This window comes from Heliangelus exortis, chromosome 9 (genome assembly GCF_036169615.1).
Source record: "Heliangelus exortis chromosome 9, bHelExo1.hap1, whole genome shotgun sequence".
Classification (NCBI taxonomy): Eukaryota; Metazoa; Chordata; class Aves; order Apodiformes; family Trochilidae; genus Heliangelus; species Heliangelus exortis.
Genome location: NC_092430.1, coordinates 11262718 through 11284656, shown reverse-complemented (window position 1 = coordinate 11284656; position 21939 = coordinate 11262718). Strand labels below are relative to the sequence as shown.

Sequence of the window (21939 nt, the reverse complement as noted above, 5' to 3'; positions counted from 1 at the left end):
CACTCCTAAAGTGACTGTTGCTATTCTCCACAGTTGGAAATTTCACTACAAACCCTGATTAAGTTATTTCATTTAAGTAAAAATGACAGCTGCTGACTGTTGCTAGCTACAAACTCAGCTCTTTGTGAATTCCCGTGAAGTAATATTTGAATATGGCAAAAATTTTAGTCACGATCTGCTTCCTCTTGAACTTTCTTCTCCTCTGCCAGAGCTTTACTAGCACTGCAGTGAAGAACGGCTATGAAAGACCCAGGAATATAAAGCCCAGCTATTAAAATTCAATTACTGTCTCAGTGCTATGCTAACCATTTACTACACTTCCCACTTTGTCACCATGCCCACCAAATCCAGTCATGCTGACTAAAATACCAGGGAAGGCACAAGCAGTTGAGAATAAGTGGAATTAGACATCAACTCTGAAGCAGACCATTTTTGATAAAGGTGATTATCTGCCCCTTCAAAGACAATAATGCCCAAAAAACCCCTATAAATCCAGGGGCAAAAAGCAACCCGTGGGAAAAGACTATGTTGTAAAGAGCAGCCAATGAGAAGTATTTTATCTCTTCACACACAACACAGGCCATTTCAGTGTCTCTGCTGTTTCTTCTTAAGTAAGAAGAAAATCTTGGTAGTTTAGAGCAGAAGTAAATGCTTTACAAGCCACTCGTGATTGTGACAGAAGTGATTCACCCAAAGGAAAATGCAAAATAATTCTTCATATATGCATAATTCACATTGTCTCATACAGGATAGCATAAATAATTTTAAATTTTCATTTTAAAATAAATTTTCAACAAAAGTACCTGAACATCTGATGATTTTAGCAGCAAGTTTCTTAGAGACATGTAGTATTCAGATGGAAGTACATAGTCTTCAGTATAACAGATATTTAACCTAAGTGATCCCAAATCATCAGCTTTAGAAGACTTGTTTCCATTTTCTCTTGGTTGAAGTAAGTACCTGAAAGTAACAACGCAATTTTAAAATATTAAATTCATATTTCATTAATTTGACTAATTATACAGTGAAGCAAGGTATCAAATTTAATTAAAACAAATATTAGTTAAATTAATATAATATATATTAATATTATATAATTAAAATTTAAAAGTTAGAATAATTTAATGCACCTTTAGCAAATAATGAAATTTATTTTCTCATGCATTTCTAAACAGCTATATATGATATACTTCTTGTAGCTCAGCTAGGATAACAGGAATATACAAATTATGCTTGGACCTGCTGATCTTAAATCTAGGATGTATTTAGGGTGTTGGACATTGCAGAAGAAACAACTAGTGTAAAGAATTTAAATGGTCTAGTCTGAAACAAGTAAAAATATTAACAGGTTGCATTCCTGAGAAATAAGCACAATTAAAAGTAAAAAAAGCAACCAAACAACAACAAAAACCCAACCCTGTTCTTTTTTCCTACTCTCAATACAAAATATCTACATATTCAGATACATTGTATTTCATTGGCTTTTACTGTAGTTCATCTGTATTCCAACAGGAGGTGCAGCCCTACAAAAACTTTAACAGCTTTCAAGCAGTGTCACAGGACAGTTAAAACATGAGCCTGACAAACTGAAATTTCATTTTCAAATACTCTTTTAAAAACTTTTTTTTCACTTTACAACAGGAGATGACATATTTCTCTAATAATCAGATGGATTGGCCCTGAAGGCATGCTAATATCAAGTAAAACTAATTTACAAAGAGGAATTCTACTTGACAGTACAACTCTTAGGCTTATTTTCCCAATATTCAGTGCCAGTGATATAATTTGATCTGCTGTATTCCAGGTATATTAAAAAACATTTAATATAAATTATTAAGTTATTTTTAATCACATAACTGGTTTTGCTAAGTAGATCATCATTTGATATGAGGACATTCAATAGAAGGTATGCCTACAAAGTGCAGTTGCAGACACAAAGCTCTTCATCAGTGCTTCAAGTGAACTGAACGTGAGAGATGTGAAATCAAAAAGTTGTATGAACATAATGAACTGGTAATGAGTCCATGCTAATATAACCCTTCTCCTAGCAGGCTGTTAGGGGAGGCTTTTGATCAGTTCAGAACACTGGCAGAACAGGTCTCTATCTGCAATCTAACACATTAAAAATTGAAAATACTGACACAAACATTTATGTTTAGAATCGCACTCAAATACTAAGAATCAGAGTTCAATTTTGACATGCTCTAGACACTTGGAGCCTGAGGTAGATACATGGAGCTGAGCTGTAGCCGTTCCTGGCCAAGACCTGTGCTCCATTTAGTTCCTTTTTACCCACCTCCCCCACATGGGTTTTCTAGGTGGATACACAAAGGCTTCCTCCACTCTATACTGAAAAGTGCCCTAAAAGCAGAATATTCTACATACTTTAAGGGATTCACATCTGCTGTACTCTCCTCCTCCCACTAAGCATTTGGGAGAGTAAAGGTGCTAGAGACTGGCTCTAGCTTGCAAGAACTGCAGAAGGGAGACCACTGCTATGTTGCAAGCAGAGGTGTCTTTCCTGAAATCCTTTCATACCTTCTACTTCCAGCTTTTAAACTTCTGTACCTGTTCCCCTGAAATGACATTGGGTTGGTTCCAGAGGACACGTGCTGAACCTCCCCAAGGTAATAAAAAAAACCCAAACAAAACACATACTTACTGATTATTTTAAAATAAACTCTTCCATCAGTCATTCCAGAAATCTCAGTTAAGATTTTAATTACAAGTGATGCAGTTCTGAGGAGTTCCAGGTTTGCTGGTTAGGCATACACAGATCACTGAAATCCAGCAAGCAAACTGAAAAATAGTTCCACTCATTCTTCCCTTTCCTCTCTCTCTGCACCTTACCCTCAAATGCATGAACTATTCTGCGGGAGTGGGCATGTGAGGGGAAAGAACTAAATGATCCCTCTGGCAAAGTCAATTTATTGAGACCTTTTACCTAGTCTAGTACAGGAAAACCTATTTTAATGGATAGTTATAAGACACGTCCTTTGCAAAGGAAAATCTGCAAGATAGAAGCAAATTCACTTCTGAGTCACCATTTCTTACCATGCTTGAAAGGAATCATTTCTTAACACCTTCACAGGAACTTTAATTTCTCCTAGAAAGACGTCTTGTACCAAGTTTCCATTATTCCATAGGTCAACCCTGAAAATAAGAACATTGTTTTAATTTTTTTTTCTCCAGAGAGAAATAAAAATCTTCAAGTTAACAGTAGCTGCTTACAGCACTAATCCACATGCACGCAGGCAGGAAATGTTAGAAATCTCACTCCATCTAATTAAATTGAGAAGAATCAAACAAGTGGCTTATTAACCCATAAAGAACAGATAAAGAAACAAACAGTGAGAGTTAGACTTGCAGACTTTGCATCAGTAAATAAAAGTGAAATTGGCAACATGTATGTATTCTGAGCAGTCTCTACCCCCAAGACTGTGCACATTTTGTCTCAGGTAGATCAAGTGAACTTTTTAACCAATATATTTACATATCCCTATCTAGTTGCTAAAATTTGGCACACTGCAATGCCACAACAACACATGCGCTTGGTTTCCAAACAGCAGCTCATATGCTTACAACCTCAAAAGGGATCACAGACTCCAGACATGCACCTTGTTTTTTTCTATTACTTCTTACCTCTCTGACATTTCTGACAGACAGAAGAAGAACAAAAAAAATTAATACTAGATTTGTTGGGGCATGACTATTTTTCTAAATATATTTGGCATCTACAATGAAACATACAATTCTAACCAAGATAAGCATGAAGCTACTATTTAAAAAGGAACATACCAAGTTAGTTCTATAATGGCTATGAAAACTAACTTCTATATTCTTCTTCTGCTTGTTAGGAAACATGCTAGCCTTGAAGACTTTTTTCCAGGAGATTCAGTGCATGTATGTGCATGAGTACAACAAAGAAAAAGAATGGAGTACAGGAACTCTTAACTGTTGTAACTACACATCACACAAATACAGACAGACTGGCTCTGGGGCAAAGGAGCAGAAAAGGGTATTTCGAAGTATTTGATTTGAGTACTGAATTATAAAACTATTATGAAGGAACATATGCAACACAAGTCTCTCTAAGAAGCAACACAAAACTGTACAAAACTGACAAAAGGTTTTCCCTCTGTTTTATTAAAACAGCCAACTAAATTTGAAAATGTAGACTAGCATCAAGTATGCTGTTATCCTTCAGGACAAGTTTTACTACCAATATTGTGAACAGATTAATACACATTAATAGGAAGTCCTCATGCCTCTCAGGCATGAGAGGCACAGGAAACAACTTTAGGCTCTAGCCACATTCCACCACTACTTACTTAAAAAGAAAACCCATCATCTTCAGTAAGAAACATATTAAAAAATAAGAGCAATTTTCTATAAGGATCTTTTCTACAAGCATGATCACCAGTTCATTGGAGGTAAACTAAAACAAAACATTCCTTTATTGTCTTAATCATAAAATTATGGTTTTTGGATGATTAAATTAATCTCTTCCCAATCTACATAACTTACCTGACTTCTAATTTCTCAATATCTTCTTCTTCCACTTGAAACTGAGACTTTTTGGTGTAACTGCTGGACCTGGTTACCTGCAAGTAAATTACTCCTATTACAACACTTCTTACTCTTGCAGTATGGATGTCAAAAAACAAAGAATAAGGTATAGCTTGTATATACTGGAATTATAGTGTAAATCCACTAGAAAACAAAAACAAAACCAAACCCCCAAGTAAGTACAAGATGAAACAGGCAAGAATTTCTTTGGTTTAAAGCTTACGCCCTAAGAAAGCATCAAAGTTAGTTCTGAAATATTTAAGGAGCCAACAAATAAGAAGTCCATTCTTCCTGCCCTAGTTATACCACAATTGTAACCTCTTACTTTAATTTTCTTCATTTCTTGACTGATTGTAATTTCAGTTTAACTCCAACAAATCATAAGTCATAAAGTTAATGGAACAGTTCAAATCTTTACACTATGATATTACTTCTTAAGAAATTATACTTGGTATCTTGAGCAGGTCAACTGAAATGCATGCCATACATTAGTACCCTACACATACATACAGAGCAATTTTTCACTAAAGTCCCATGGCAGGACCTGGATATATACAAACTCAGCCAATTACAATACATTTGTCGCACACGTAATTGTTGCACTACTACTAACTGTCATCTGAAGAGTATAGTTCTCTTACATGCAAATGTTTTTCTTAGTGAGACAAACCAGATGGAAATTCAAGCTCATAATTTAGTTATTGTAATGTAAGATATGTAGAACTGGAATAAAGTCTTCAATAACAAGAGTTAACAAGCTTTGCAATAAAATAATAGAATTAGTCTTTATTGGGTATAATTGCTACATTGCTTTATTAAAGAAATAAGTTGTGGGTTTTTTTCTTAGTGCTATGTTCTTGGAAATACTCCACAGGATAGGTTTAAGTTCTGTTGAAACTCCTGATGGCAACAGATGCTACGTAAGTAGTTCAAGATAAGAAACTACTTTCTCCTATGTGCTTGTGAACACATTTTTCACATAGCAATTGAAGGGGAATGCTACTGTCTGGCAGCCCCCAGAAACTTAAGTATGTCATTCACTTACATTTGAGAAGCAAGAAAAAGCTCTACAGTTTGCTTCAAGAGAGCTTTCTGCATTAGGGTATTGCTATACAGCTTGCTTTACAATATTTGAAGGGTTGCATAAAATAGATAAGCAGGCAGAATACTACACAAAAAAGTTACCTCAAAATAAAATGTTTCGTTGAACTGCGGATTGCTTGTTTTCTTCTTTACTTTGGTCTTCTTTTGGTCATTCCTGTTCCAATGTGGTAAAATTTTTACCATAGACAACTTAAACACACAATTATAAAGACATTCTAGTGTCAAGGACCCATGCATTTAAGTTAAAACATTTATTGTCATTGTAGAGACCACTTTGATGGATGAAGGAAATCTTAAAATGAGTTCATCTTCACAATATAATATGAAAAGTTTGAATTCAAAGTGCTATTATCTAATTAATCATGCATCTGTCCAGCCTAAAGTTTGTATTTAATTTCACACACAGGTGTAACCTACACATATCAAGTAAAAGGCATCAAAAATTTCTAGAGCATTTTGAACGTAATTATGCAGACAATTTCTTTAGCCCTACTTGGAGGTTACAAGTACAATTTTCTTGTCTTGTTCAACTGCCATGTTCTGTTTTTCCCACCCTCTTCTGTTGGGGAAATACCCATCATTTCATTACAGAGACTTACACCAACACCCTGAACGTTTTCTTTGGAAACAATCACTGCTAATGCTAGATGCTAAACAGCATAGGGTCAAACAAAACAATTGCTCCCCACTCCCTTGTGTTTTAGAAGAATAATATGGGTTATTTTAAATTTTAAACAATTTATAAGAGAATACAGTCTTATTTAGTTAGTAAAGTGCTATGAAAGCATAAAAATGCTTTATAAGAGAAACAAATATAAAATGAGAAGGCAAAAACAGATGAGGGAGAAGAAAAATTATCCTAGGCAAACTGTCTTCAGGCATTAGCCATATAAGTATTTCAGTCATTGTACACGAGTCATATGTGCATGAAACAGGAAAATCTTAACCAGGAACTCCACTCAGATGTGCACGTATATTCCCACACCAACAAGGTTAATACTGGGGAGAACCTTCATTCACCCAGTTCCATCTCTATCACAGGACTCAAACAGGAAATACATGTCAATTTACCTTCTTTGGCAATCAACAACATGTTTCCTACGTATAATGGTTGAATCTCCCTAGTCCTCTTCAGAAACTCACCTCAACCAACAAAACCAAATCAAAACAACATCCACCAAAAAAACCCCCAGACCAGACATTAAAAAAATGCCATCATGTATTACCAAGGAGGACAAAATGCCCCATTCACTCAGAATTAGGCTATTAGGGAACAATGCCTCCAAACTCAAGTGGCAATTCTTCAGTACCAGAGAAAGCAGACAGACTTAGGTCTGATGTTGTAGAAAAGGCGCAGCTAAAACCTAGCTTACTTTAGATGTTATTGGGCAGGGACTTGGTAGTAGATGGACAGGTAGTAGATGTGTGGGATACAGGATTTTTCTTAAATGAAAAATGCCAATATTTATTCAGGATTGCCAACTCAAAAAAAAAAAGAGACATTTAAACTGTGGGGACTTGGAATGTATCACCCTAAAGATGAGCAAGATCTCATCAGAACCTCCACCCTCTTGCTTCCTCAAAATTGCTAAACACTAACTCATGCATTTAAAACAAAACAAAACAAAACAAAACAAACAAAAAAAAAAACACCCCAAAAAGAAGGGAACAGAGGAAGGCGGGTGAGCAATTGACTACATTGTGCCACACAGGCATGAGACAAAAATTAACAGGAAGTACAATGTAGATATCAAGAGTCCAGTACAAAACCTGAGAAGAAAAAGAACTGAGTGACAAATGGTTTTTGACTAGTGCAGGCCACTCAGACAGACCAAACACCTTCATAACCTTGAAAGTATGGTAGGAAGGGGAAAGTACTATAATAGTGGATGATGAGATGAATGAAGAAAACATTTTAAGATTTTTCAGTATTTCAAAAGATTTTGCTTAAAACCTTTGACTTTTTCTTCTTTAAGAACACAGCATTTTAGATCAATTGTATACTAAAATGTTACCTGGAAGGCCCCACAAGAGAGACTGTTGCATAAGGGTCACAGTTCTGTCCGTTTATAAGAGGCAACCCATGGCACTCCTTTAGGCTACAAGAAAAAGACAATCAATTAATCACCAAAGCAACATCTTTAGCTTAAAAAAAAAATAAACCCTCCAAAATATTTTTTAAAACTCCTGCTGTGTTATACACTGATATACACACTGATCCAACATAATTAATGTACATGAAGTAGATTGTAATTACAGCTCTCTAGATGGTAATTTACGGTAATACTCAAATGTACAATTAGAAGAATCTGAGAGAACAAAATTTTTGAAATTGCTTCTGTAAAGATATTGCAGTGTCACAGATACATGTCAAAACCCTAAGTAAAATTAACTGCTATGTTAGGAGAAACTGCAGACTCCATTAGCTTTTATATTTAATTTCCCAAGGCCCACAGAAAGCTATTTGGCTTCATCCACAGAGCAGCAACTACATTTGGAAAGCATTAAAATGGATTTAAATATTTTGTTTCAGTGAAACTCTATTCTGAGTTGAGTAAGCTGAAAAATGTGAAATCATTACCCTGAAATGTTATTTAAAATCAAGCATCCAGAACTATTAGTACATAGTCCTAGGCTCCATCCATACTACTCAGCCACATAGAGAAAATGAGTTTATCTTTTAAATATTATTTCAAAGTTCACTTTCAAACTCTTCATAATAGTGCAGAATGGAAGTTAAACAACTATTTTTAAAAAAAACTGTTTTCTTCCAGAATCTGTACAGTGAATTGTAAGCTGGTGCTTAACAGGCACATCGGCACACTGTTCACCACTCCTGATGCAAAACGGATGAGACATTTAGAAAGTAATGGTCATGTGGATTCAGACACATTTTTCTGGACATTTTCTGAAGGCCTGCAATCTTTTGGAATCACCACAGAAGCAACACCATTAGAAACAGCTGGGTCAGCAAGCTGACTAACCTTCAGATGCTGTATTAACATACAAGTATTAACTGAAACAGCAGAACAAAAGCAGCAAAACAATTTGTAAATTTACAGTAGAACCCAGATCTTCTAACAAAACAACGTTTAATGCAATCATACACACAGTAGTATTTATTAAGTCCAGAATTCAGCAGATTATGAAATTTCATGAAAAAGACACAAATGAGATCTCAGTGCTATATTCCTGCTCTCTCTTTCTAAAATAATCTGTTTTGTACTGCAGGAATTTAATTAAAATCATGCAAGTAAGTTTTGGCTGCCATTATTAGCCAGTCTGAGTAAAATCCAAAACCTGTGTTCAAATAAATAATCAAGTTTCAATACTGTCATGTGAAACGATAAGCTGTGCAGATCAAGTTAAAGTTACATAGCAGCAACAGTAACTACACACAGTTGTTAAGTAATGCTTTCTATACTGTGGAAAAACAGTGTTAAGACTGTTAACAGCAGTGGAGACACTCACACTTCTGCGCTGTCTCAAAACTCCACCCTCTTTGGAATATGCACAATTATCAACCAGATGGTATTTCCCAAAAAAAATGTCCCTTTGTCTTGGCCAGTTCAAGGAACATTTAGTGCTGAACCACTGCACAATCAGTTGTTATTTTTCTTCCAGTTTTCAAGCACATGGCCTTCAGCATTTCAATAATTTTTAAATCACAATGAACCTTACAGTGATTTCAAACCCACCATTTAAATGGGTTTTGAAACATCCAGTTGTTTCATAAGCATTAATTGATTCCTCCTCCAACACACATGTGACATAGAAGAGTGGCAACAAAATTAAACTGTCTAGACTTTTCAGTCATTTGGGATATGGGATTTGAAGCAGCCAGGACTTGAATCATTCAGACTATGAGGCATTTTGTAGCACTGTCTCTGCAGCTCCCAGAGATTTTAACTTTCAGGCGTGAGTGAATACCTTTAAGTTAGTCTCAAATTGAATCTCACAGGAAATTCATAGCACGTGGATCAAGCCAAATTTATCTGGATGGAATTCAACTATTTAACAAGAACAACACGGTTCTTCTACCTACAGCCTGTGTCCTGTTCACCAAGCTCCTGGATTTCTCCAGCAAACAGCTCTGAGTCAACAAAAAGCAGCTTCTTTCCCTACGTACAAAGTTTATCGCTCCTTCCCCAGTCACTCTGTGAACGAAGCATATACTTGACAGAACAATCCTGTGGGAAAATGCGCACTATCATAAAAACAAACACTTTTCCCAGTGTCCTACTTTTGCTTACAGAAACAGCTTGTTCCAGCCTCCTTTGTTTTCCTAAAACTTGACTGCAACGTACACACACTAAAGGAAGGCTTGGTTATGATTTCCTACAAGTTGAAAAACATTTTACAACTACCCAGCCTTGCAGCAGAACTAGAATGTCCAGATTCATCATACAGATCTGTCACTTCAAGCTGATTTCATGCTCCAGTCAGTCTCCCTGTGTAGGCAGTTCTTGCGTTCCCTTTTCATCTCCTGCCCCAGTTCTGTTGCCAGCAAGTAAGATTTACCCAGCAGAGACAGCCTATCCTGTTCCAAACAACAGACAATACCTCAGTCCTCCTGACCATAAACTCCTCACATACCCAGGTCTTTTCTTTTCAAACCCATCAGGATCAAGAATTTGTTCCAAATTCATCCCACCTCCTCCCATTTCCTCTCTCATTCCAAGCTAGCCTGCCATAACCACCCCTGAATTCTCCTGTCACTGCCTGGAGTCTGAATACTGACAGTACAGCTCAGTCCACTGAAATACACAAAAAATCTGCTGATCCTCCTCCTTACCTTGCACTCCTGCCTTGCATCCATAACCTCTGGTGATTCTGTTTACTAACCTTACAGAGAGCTGTTTAGGTTTCAAGCAAGTTTTCAGTCAGTCTGGCAACCTGAATTAACCTGGTCATGCAGAAGCTCTCTGGAGGCAGTGCGAGGCGAGCAGCCACTAAGGGTAGGAAGCCATTAAGTGAGCCCAGCCTTATCAAGCTGGATTGCTACTCCCTAAGGACAGAATATACAAGGCTGAATTACTACAGTCAATTTTAAGCTACTAAAAAAACAGCCTCCAGTAACTGTGTTTAACAATCTCTGAAGAAGTCTGAAGTGGCTTAATTAGAAAAGACGACTTAACAGAAATGAGAGAGGGCAACCTCATGCAACATCAAGTTTACCAGCTACCAAGTCTCACAAGAATACTGCCCTTTCCCAAAGAACCCAGCAAAATCCTAGGACTGCAACCTTCTAAAATCGGAAAAAACAAAACAAACAAACAAAACCAAAAATACCACAACCCACAAAAACTCCCCAAACTAAACACCACCAAACAGGACCCACCCAAAGACTCAGAACAATCAAAAAAGAAAACAGCACTAAGTATACATTCCTGTTCTGACAGCCATAATAAATATACTTCCACCATGTGGTAAATGTTTCATCTACCTAGGCTGGCACAAACAATTTTCATTCAAAAGGTATAAATATGCAGAGGAGACAGTAGACAGGAACTTTAAAGCCTTTTATTTTCTATTTTGAACTACTTTCATGGAGAGTCTAAGCAACAGATAGAGGGAATTTTGTTCCTTTCTCAAACTACTGACCAGTTACAGAACAGTATAAGAGATCTTTCCGTTTACACTAGTTCTTGCTTCACATCTCAGTAGTTCATTCTGCAACAGGAGTTTCATAAAGGAAATATGAGCCTTTCAGATACAACTGACATTTATTCATCTCATAAGATGGAAATAAATAATTAAAAAGATATAGCCTGCGATTAACCTCCTCAACTGTACCTCCATCACTCAAATCAACTATAGTCATCCATGTGCAGAAATGAAATAAATGCAGCCATTAGGATTTGCACACTTATTAAAAATTCTGCTCCCTAGAATGACTTTGTGTGAGCAGACAGAGTACAAACAGGACAGTAACAAGCTGACAGGTCAGTTTACAATACTGTAGTGTATGATTTATTTAGGAAAGTAAGTGCAAAACTGGGAAAAAATCCAGCTGCAATAAGCCATTTCTGGGCTTTCAAGTACTTGCACTGTAAATACATAAAAGCGTTCCTCTCAGAACTGAAGTAATGCCAAACACAAAATTCAAGCACTACCACCCCATATCCTAATTTGGCAAGAATCAGCTCAAATATAATCCATTTCAGCAGCAGCAAATATGCAAACAATGGTCACACCACAGCAACTTGCTTTTGAAACCTCCCAGAAAGGAGAGCTGCAAGCATGTATTTTTGAAATGTGCTACTATACATTCCATTGTGGTTTTGAAAAACAGCCCACAATGAGTCAGAAGTTTATCTCTTGCATTACCTTTCCTTCCTCTCCTCATTCACACATTAGAAAGGGAAACAACGAGAATCAGAGACAAAACAAAATTTTAATTCAGAGAGTCTGTGGGTGTATCTGCAAGAAATTTAACAGCAAGTTTCTGACTAATACAAAACCTTGGTGTAAAACCAGGGCTTAGCCCACTGTTAGTGGTCTCTAAAATAGCCCTTCACCAAAGGAAGATTAACTTTATGCTTGTATTTCTAAAACAGTGTAACAGCTTGTCACAGTTTAATGTATTATACAAGGTAAGGAATTTTAAGCCTTGATCTGACTTTCTCCAAGGAAAAACGTATTTCAGGAATAAGCACATCACTGACTAATTATCCTCGGAAATTCACAAAATAAGACTTTGAAAGAGTTGAAATTTTCTATCAAAGAATCTCACGTTTATTTTCTGTAAGTTCCTCACACTTCATGACTAAAAATACCTGCACATTCATTCCTGTACTATTATACAGAGAGCTATTTATTCTCACATGCTCTCATGTACATTAAACAAAATATATTTACGTACAACATAACACTTATATGGTCAATTATTTCAATGCTTTCGCCATCTGTGATAAAATACTATTAAACATTTTCAGTTTGAGGAACCTAGTGCATTTCATAATCTCAGATGAAGACAAAAGTACTGATGTAATACAGCAGTGTGCAATGCACAACCCTCTCCCACGTAAGTGAGTGGGTGAGTACAGCAACCACCAGAAAACCCTGGCTTCCTTTTATCATTTATCTCCCTCACAGACATCCTAAGACAGGCTACAGTGAGTAACCCTCTTCCAACTCAGAATGAAATCTGCAGCAGTAGCTTTTCTTCATCAAATGAAAAATCCAGTAAGTCTTAAAAATAACAAGAAATGACTTAAGACTAAAAGGCATGGTTATATAGAAAAAAATTTAAAACTGGCATCTGTCAGAAAGGAAAGTTGGAATAAAACACAAAGCCATAATGCTCCAGCCAGCTTTTGGTAGTGAAAAACCCAGAGTGCGGTTCTAATTCTGCCTTGTGCTGAAAGTGGGATACAAAAATAAGAACAGCAGGACTCCAATGAACCAAGCTGCCACACTCTATACAAGCAGTAAGAGTCTCAAAATTATGTTCAGGTTACAAATCTACATTGATACACAGAAAGTTTCCATCCCTTGCAAGAATTATCAGCCTACAATAGCCACCAAAGCATTGCCAGTTTCACTGGCTCAGTTCTATGACAGAACTAGCTTCCCTTTTCATATTAAGTAAATAACAGAAAAACAAAAAGAGGTTATTTTCCTGTGTCTTGCTCCAACTAAACTACTCATCTTGGTTTACACATCTGATTAGGACACAAAGGATGTAATTTAAACTTCATAATGAAAATTACATTAGCAAAATCGACAGTGTAATGGTTTCTCCAGGCTCCCTGGAGCTGATCTGATCATGAAGTCACTCAGACAAAACAGAAGACCATGCACCATTTCCTCCCCTTGCAATTTCACAATACAACCCATTCCTTCCCACTAATTCTCAAAGATTTAAAAAAAACAACCAAACAAACAAAAACTTTCTCTGAATAAATATGTAAGTTAATGAACAATGCTAAAAAGCAAAATTAAATAATCTTACTATGTTTTGAGGTTTTAATCCTAATTTTTCTTAGTCTTTATAACCTCCCTGTCTATACTTTTTCTCCACGTGGCCTATCCTACAACCTTTTAGGAGGCAAGCACAGAACAACCTTTATTTCTGAAGCACTCAAAAAAAAAAAAGGTACTGTAGGATTGGCTTGTTGCCCTGAACCTTACTCATGATGAGAATGAAAAGAAGAGTCACAAGGAAATGCTGTCAGTCTCACTGAGGCTCTGCAAGTCACTGGTTTCTACTGGGCTGTTCAGTGAAAGGAAACAGTCTCCCAGAGCAAGTAACGTTGAAGGCTATGAAACTTTTCCCAAAATAAAATGACAGTATTTGTACCACCTGGTACACCCTTATCAGGCTAATATTTTATGAGTGTGAAAACATTTTTGTCATTCTGCTTGCATTAGTTTCTTACCAACTTCTAGCCTTAAATGTATTGCTTTATAATGAATTTTAAAAAAGCAGAATGACAATCACACATGGTATTTTGGTTTGCTGTGACTACCATCAGATTAAAGATAAAACTACAGACTAGTTACTATCTCCCAACATGTCTTATTCTCTACTTTTTCTTCAATATTGGTGAAAAAAAATTTTTTCAATAACATGTACCAGAAGTTTACTGTTTCTATGAGGCTCTTTGACATATTATAATGTCTTTACACTTGGGAGTGAAAATTAAGTTTGGTAGTGAAAAGTCCTTAAGTCGTTGGTAAGAAATCTTACTGAAATGTGGAAATGCTATGCTGCTCTAGAACAGCAAACCCTGTCCTTAATTCTACAAACATTCCTTATCACAGTTAACCATGGGAAAGTAATTCTGAAGCAAAACTAAAAGTGGATTTTCACATACCAAGACAAAACATGGAAATGTTTTAACTGCTCCATCACCATCAGCAGATCAATTCTACCAGTAAAAGCAAAAAGTTCCGGCTATCAGTTGCAGCAGTCATTCCTAGCTTTCTCACCAGACCCAGTTAAATTGGAATTGCAAGAAAGTGAATTAATGATACCAGATAGCCATGCTAAGTCCTAATAAAAGCGGTGCAAAACTTCTGCAGGAGCTCCCTAAGCCTACACCCATTCCCTCAGCAATGTGGTTCCCAAGCAAAGTCAGATAAAAAGAAAAATGTTATCAGTACCAGGATGTGCAGACATTCAGCATTAAAGAGGGCAAATTACATCATGTTCTTACAAATAACTAAATATTCAAGGATTAATGTATTTTCTTACTGTACTACAAGTTGCTGGCACACAGATCCATTATCTGTTATCAGTTCATTCAGTTTTAATTCAAGGTGTACTTTTCCCTGAAAAAACAAGAGAGAAATTCGAATAGTTTTAAAAGCCTCTATTTTAAAAGTGGTAATTAATACAATAACAGAGTTTACAGTTAAAGCTATTTAAGGTAATTATTTAAGGAAAACTTCAAGCAATTATGTATGCTAAAGCACATATCCTGTCAATATGATAAATGTGTTTGAACTTGGAAAGACAATTATCAAGCATTATTCTCAACTGCACACATCAATTCATCAAGCCTCCACAGATATATCATACACACAAAATGTCATTCAGCTTTTTGTCCTAAGCATGGGATGAACCCTTGAAAAAGTGAATTTACAAGAATTTCAAGAAAAAGTTCTAAAATTACCTTGGACTTAAAAGGCAGTTAGGTATATACAGAAAAGCAGAATACTATGCAGTAGCCATAACCAGTAAAATTTTATATCCAACTCTGATTTCCTGTCCATCCCACCAAAGTGAAGATCAACTGGAACTTTATTATGCATTCCACTGCAGCTTTCAACTATCTCGTTTTCTGCTGATGTACTCAAGGAACATTAAACACAACCAAAGGAGAAGATGTGGCATTAATTGCTTCCTTTTTCTGATATGGTAAGATGTATTAAGAAAAAGAATTCATAAACAATGGCACAGCATGAACTACAAAAACTGGCAAGGGACAGCCTTCTCTACCCTCTAGATATAATGCTCAAAAAGCTTCAAACCAAGATAGGCATCTTTCTCAGGATGACCAAAATTTGCTACTACAACCTTGCTCCAAACATCTACTGCCAGAACAATACTGCCATTCCTTTCAGTGCCTGGCTGTTTGTGCCAGCTTTCACATCTAAGATAACCAGACACTGTCACGGTCATTCCCTGTTCTCCTTGGTACTCTTGGAATGACAATGGTGTGTCCACCATCATTATGATTCCTAGGGAAGGGGTCTAGAAGATATTTTTAATGCATGGCAAAGGAAACAAGCTATAATTTGAACTAAAGTTTTGTTGTACAACATTAAAATGGAAGTAAAACCCTTAGGTGACCTTGCACACATTTCTGAAGTGCTTATATTTTGACATAAAACTGAAATGTTTTTATTCTAAACCCCCTGGGGCAAGGACTGTGTTTCTCTCTACATCACATGGGAGGAGAAGTGAAGTTTCTTTATAAGGAAGTTTCAAACGTAACTATTTTGGGATTCTTGCCAAGTATTTTGCAAACTGTTACTAACATACATATGAACACAGGTGCATTAAGAAAATATTTGTCAAAGAGAAAAACTCAATTACAAAAAAAGATGTATAATAAATACAGGATACTGAGAAGCATGCCAACTGCCTTACAAGGCAAAGTTTTTGAATGACAAATGAAAATACAACATTAGCAGCATTTATTATAATAGCTGACTTAACTAGTTTTAGTAGGTAGACATTGTGAATGGCCTAAACATCTTTCTTTTGCTTAAAAAAACAACCAAACAAGCCAACAAAAATCATGTGTTCTATACTAATAGGCAAGAGTAAACTAGAAAGTGTATTGCTCCTGAGAACTTTCTATACTTGTAGCTTGTTCAAAAGTCAGCACCACAAAACTCAGCTACAGTAACATGGCTCTACATAAATATTTGCCTGACATGTATGGAGAATTTCAGGTACATTTTCATTGTTTTGTTTGTGGAGAGCAGAATGATGATTTTGTAGAGTGGCTCATCTGCAGATCTGTATCAGAATGTTGACATGCGGGTTTTAAAAAGTGGTTGTACAGATTGGTTTTATATCAAAATATAAATCAGCAATTCTTACACCATACATAAGCACTGCATTTTATATGAACACTTTTTTGTTCTACAGATCTTAAGGTTGTTTTAAGTCAAGTAGGTTTCAACTATAAATAGATTTAACAATCAATTTTAACAATCACCAAGAAGTAGGAGCTGTTGACTACATGACTGAGATTCACATAGCAACAAAGGAACCAAAACTACAGTGTCCAAATCACCAACTTAAGCTTCGGAATTACAGAACAGTAAACAGTAAACAATTTTCTTTCTAAAATTGCTACTGCGTTTTAATACTATTTTAAAAGGGCTTTTTCTCCACAGTTTTGATATTTTTATCACCTCCACATTATGAAATATTACAAGTACCTATAACAAATACAAGTTTTCTAGAGCTTTTAAGTGGAAATTGGGCTAGCAACTGCTTTTTAAATATTTACACCAAGAGGCACTCCTATACTCTGCCCACATTCCACACCTAGCATTACACTGCTGTTACAAGTATACCACAAAGTAACTTTTGAAAGTATTAGTTTTGTTGGTAAAACCTTCTCTCTTTTAAGTTCAGAGGAAGAGATGCATGCTCTTTCATCTGAAGGGTAGTCTACACTTGGAAATGTTGTTGAGGGTGGTTGTGTCCAGAGTTAGAAATGCTAAGTTATTTTTCCCACAACATCAGAAACCCTAGATTACAGTATTTCTCTTGAACTCTTATTCTCTTACTTCCACTTCCTGCAACTCAATGGAACAAATAACTGAACTATTGATTTTGTAAGAGTAAGAAAGATCATCTTTATGCCATAAATACTATGTAAACATCTATGTAGAAGAAAAAAAAATTGTACACCAAAAAAGAACCAAAACACTAAAATAACCTTGGTTATTCACTTAAAAGCTTCTTTGTTAAACTGAAGTCCTTGGGGTGTATGGAAAGTAAAACTGACACTAGAATACTCCACAAATTATATAACATTTAGTAGAGCCCATGACTTGATAATTCTGTATGCTTACTACAATAACACCTCTACATACCAGATACAGGTTGTATCAGCTTTTGCTGTCTTTTTTCCAGCTTTCCCATTCTAAATTACATCAAACATACACCACGTTTCTGAAACACACATCTTACTGCCTATCACAGAGCTCCTAATAGCATGTAATGGCCAACAGTTCATAGTACCAGGAATATCCGTTCAATTTGGGTAACCCTGTGAAGTTTATTTTAGCCAGGCCTTTATTCTATCCTAGGATTGCAGAACTGAGTCAGTAGGAATCTCTAAGTTTGCTTGAGGCTCAAACTCCTTTTTCCCCAAACTTGTAAGTTCTACATTAGCACCAGGGGAATCTACTAGGAGTACATATCTTCAATAATTATAAATCCCATAGAGAACAGTGAATATTAGCTACCTTCAAAAAACTTTCAAGTGAGTGAAAGATGTTTACCTTATCAATATATTTTGCAAGGCAGGTCTACAAATAGCAAATCGTAACAGATCAAGGGCACACTTAGCAATATGACCTAATTTCAAACCGATTAAATGAAGATTTAAGAAAAAAAAATGAGGGAAGCAATCCCAAGAACCATTTTATTAGCATGCCTGAGGTATTTTAGAAAACAGGATTCTTTAATATAATATTATTAAATAAGATATTATTGTTATTATTATATAATATATATATGTGTGTGTATATATATATATATATATATGTCCTGCACATAGCAAAGTAACACAAAATACTTCTAAGTCATCGTACCTTATCCATGCACTTTTTCTGCACATATACTAGGTGAAAGCCTGCTATTTTTAGTCATGTTACACCAATAATCTTCAGAATCTCCTAGAAATGCATTTTGGTTTGACACATCTGAACCAATAAGATTTCAGCCATATCTAGCAGATGGGAAATGGTCTCAGCTCAGCTCTTGAGGAGTTTCAGGGGGAAAAGATGGAAGACAGAGGAGAAACCTGCCTAACTGCCCCAGTTCAAATAAAGATTAACATGAGGAGCATGCACCTCAGCAGACATGTTTGTCCTTTAACAGAAGTGACATGCAGGAGAGTGCTTTACACATGTCCCAGCCATAGAAAAGTATTGATAAGAGCTTGCAATGCATTGCGAGTTACACAGCCTTTGAAAACTAAAAAACTTTCACTTCCAATGTGTTGGAAATTTCTAATTTCCTTTAAGGAAATTCCATTTGCATACTTACTCCATAGTGTGACAGAAATTAATCTTTCATTCAATACATTTTTATGACTGAGGTAAAAAAAGTACACATAACAATATTTAAGTCAAAGTACAAACCTCATTTCAGTTAATATTTGGAAAAGACTTCTAGAATATTCAGAATGATTAAAACTGGAAGAAGAATGACAACTTGCAGTTGGACAAACTGATTTGTAAGTCCCTTCCAGCTGATCTATTCTATTTATTCTATTCTGACTCAATGTGGACTGATTTTCAAAAGATAAGAGAAAATGGTATTCAGATGTTTTGACAATCTGTCTTCATGTAAAGAAATCCCATGTCCTCATATATACCACAGATGATGCATGCTAAATTTACAGCTCATAGGCAATTGATTAATCCTGGAAAATAATACTGCTTGGTTTTTTTGGTTTTGGTTGCTTCAAGTCTTCTGCCAGTTTTAAGTATCATGAGGTACAATACAGCCGGTTTAGAAATGTAAAATAAGCATTGCTTTCCAATTAAGCTGAAAGACACAATTATCTCACAAGAATTAGACAAATGCTAACCTCTGTCTGTCACAGCTCAATGTCTGCTTCTACCCTTACATGCACTTAACTGTGCTTAATATAAAAATTGTGAATGTGCAATTTAATAGTTACCTGAACCTCTGAATTAGAATCAATAGGCTGAAGCATAAACCAGTTCTCTTTTCCTGTGTAGTTGCATAAATCTTCTTTTTTGATTGACACCTTTCCTGGGGAGGGGGATAGGAAGAGGTAAGTATAAATAGCTTTCATTTGAATAGGAGAAATATTTAAATTTTTTGCTAAAACTTTCTTACCTTTAGTCTTTTTTTAAGCTCATGGTGCTCTATGAAAAGTTTACATAAACAAGGAAGATAAAGCTAAAGTAATAATATAAATAATATTTGGCTTTTATATAAAGCCAAAGTAAACTAATTTTGAAGTATTATCTTCAATATCACTAAAAGCAAGGCTAGGTAAAATAAGAAACACATTTGTGGCTGAAGTAACAAAATGGAGATTTGAGAAAAAAGTAACAGTGTTGAAGAACGTTTAAACAGGTAACTGAAGGCTGACTCCTTTTGCTCTTCTGATTGCTGTTTGCAGAGCTGCTATTAAGCCGAATTATCTAGCATCCTGGTGCTAATTATTTCCTTCCTCAATTCAAGTAATGTGAAGCCTATTTCCACAGCAGACTGCTGGAGGTTTATAGCAACTATATCCAAATAAAAGCTGCAATAGAGCTATTTTGCAGTGGAAAAAATAAACCCACCTGTAAATTTTCACTTAAGCTACATAAAGAAATTTGCAGCAACTTTTAAGTCACTAAGTTACAGGTTGCAGTGACAGAGAAAAATTATCTGGAAATACTTTTAAGATTTATTCCACAACTGCAGTAATTGTGGAATTATTTCACAATTCATTCTTTAGAGGCCTACAGGTAGTGACAATTATTCAAATAGTCCAAAGAAACAGAATTTTCAAGATGTATTAAGATGTTATTATACAACTATTGAATGTCATGCTAGTATAAAAAAATAAGCATTTTAGTATAATACAATGAAACAGGAAAACAGAATTTTGTTTTTCAAACTTGACGGCAATTTTTAAGTTCACCATACAGTGTGTTTTGAAAAAGGTATCACTTTACTAATTGTATCCTCAATAATACCAATGATAATGTTCAAAAGAGCAAAAAGTTATGGAAGATGTAGATGGTATCCCAGAACTTACCTATGCGCAGGTCTTTTTGTAAAACACTTTTATCATAAATGTAGAAGGACAACCACTGGAATGACCTTGGAATCTCAAAGTAAAACTCTTCTCCAAAATAAGGGCTGAAAAGAAAGACTGAAAGTTAAAGTAGGAAAACACTACGTAATTTATAGAGAAGACAAACACTAAAAAGCCACATTTTTACTGGTCACAGATCTTGCCCTATAACACTATATTTATATCAAGCCGTCCACAACTATTTCATTACAGGACCATACAATAACTTTACGGGAATGCTTTAGGTATATTCAAAAAAGAAAAAAAGTCAGAACTGGCACAGAGCAAGCGATGTTTTTCCCTGCAACCTATTTTTGTTTTCTATTTTTCTGTTTTGAAATCATTATGGTTGTTTCTCTACCCAACCCAAACAACTTCCAAAGACATTTACAAGTTTTATGTTTTTATTTTTTCATTCTATATGGGATTATATTATATTAAAACATAATTTATTAATTACTTTTCTAACTGACAGTTGTCTAGGTCTAACCTGTTTCAGATTTTATGCCATAAGCATTATCAATTATAACACAGAACAACGAAAAAGAGAAATGTTTATCCCAAATATACTTGTTCTCCTGCATACTGAAAAGGTCACCACACTTCTCACCCTAAGGAAGGCCAGTATGATATTTACAGTTCATTCTATTTAATATTCCTATGCAGAGTCCTGTGTGGTTTCTCTGTGTTACAGTCATATTTCACAGTGTGTTGCTATCTTCACTCAAGGACTTTATACTTCCATGGAACTTGAGTGTATTGACTATAGGCAGCAGTCAGAAGGTTGTATTTCATAAGACTGAATAAAAAAACACAATGCTCTTTGTGTCACTGCAAGCTGTGAATTCTGAAAATCCAGTGCATCCACCAAAAAAAGAAACAACCTGCTATTTCAGAACTACTGGATTCTTAGAGACTTAAAATACTTCCAGCGACAATCTATTAACATGCCCATGGAAAGGTGAAAGGTGTGCAACTTCATGAAAACTATTTTTAGTGTCTTCTTGTTGTTATTCTGATAATTATATCAAATCCAGAAACAAATTGATGGTGTTTTGTTATTTTTTTTGTTTCCCAGTAAAGTACCTTTCTGGCACCATATTGATCCAATAATTCATCAAACTAATAAACACACATATTTGGTATTATCAGTTCATGTTACTACATACACAAAAGGATACCATCTCTACTCTGTTTCCTTCAAAATAGTTACAGAAAAGATACTAAATGCTTAAGAACT

General features: G+C 35.5%; 1 protein-coding gene across 8 annotated transcripts in view; it reads right to left on the bottom strand.

Annotated features, from left to right (window-relative positions):
• Window positions 1-21939, bottom strand: part of RASA2 (RAS p21 protein activator 2) — a 48512-nt gene that overhangs the window by 13820 nt on the left and 12753 nt on the right. For 5 of the 8 annotated variants that reach the window (XM_071752128.1, XM_071752124.1, XM_071752126.1 and 2 more), the window contains exons 3-10: window positions 20661-20764; window positions 19563-19657; window positions 14876-14952; window positions 7689-7772; window positions 5755-5827; window positions 4528-4604; window positions 3055-3153; window positions 804-960 (exon numbers count right to left, since the gene is read on the bottom strand). In XM_071752128.1, the coding sequence (XP_071608229.1) occupies window positions 804-960; window positions 3055-3153; window positions 4528-4604; window positions 5755-5827; window positions 7689-7772; window positions 14876-14952; window positions 19563-19657; window positions 20661-20764 (766 nt within the window). Of the gene's footprint in view, window positions 1-803; window positions 961-3054; window positions 3154-3642; window positions 3656-4527; window positions 4605-5754; window positions 5863-7688; window positions 7773-10518; window positions 10627-14875; window positions 14953-19562; window positions 19658-20660; window positions 20765-21939 lie in introns of those variants that run through there. The other 3 variants (XM_071752130.1, XM_071752131.1, XM_071752132.1) reach the window with 3 other exon arrangements.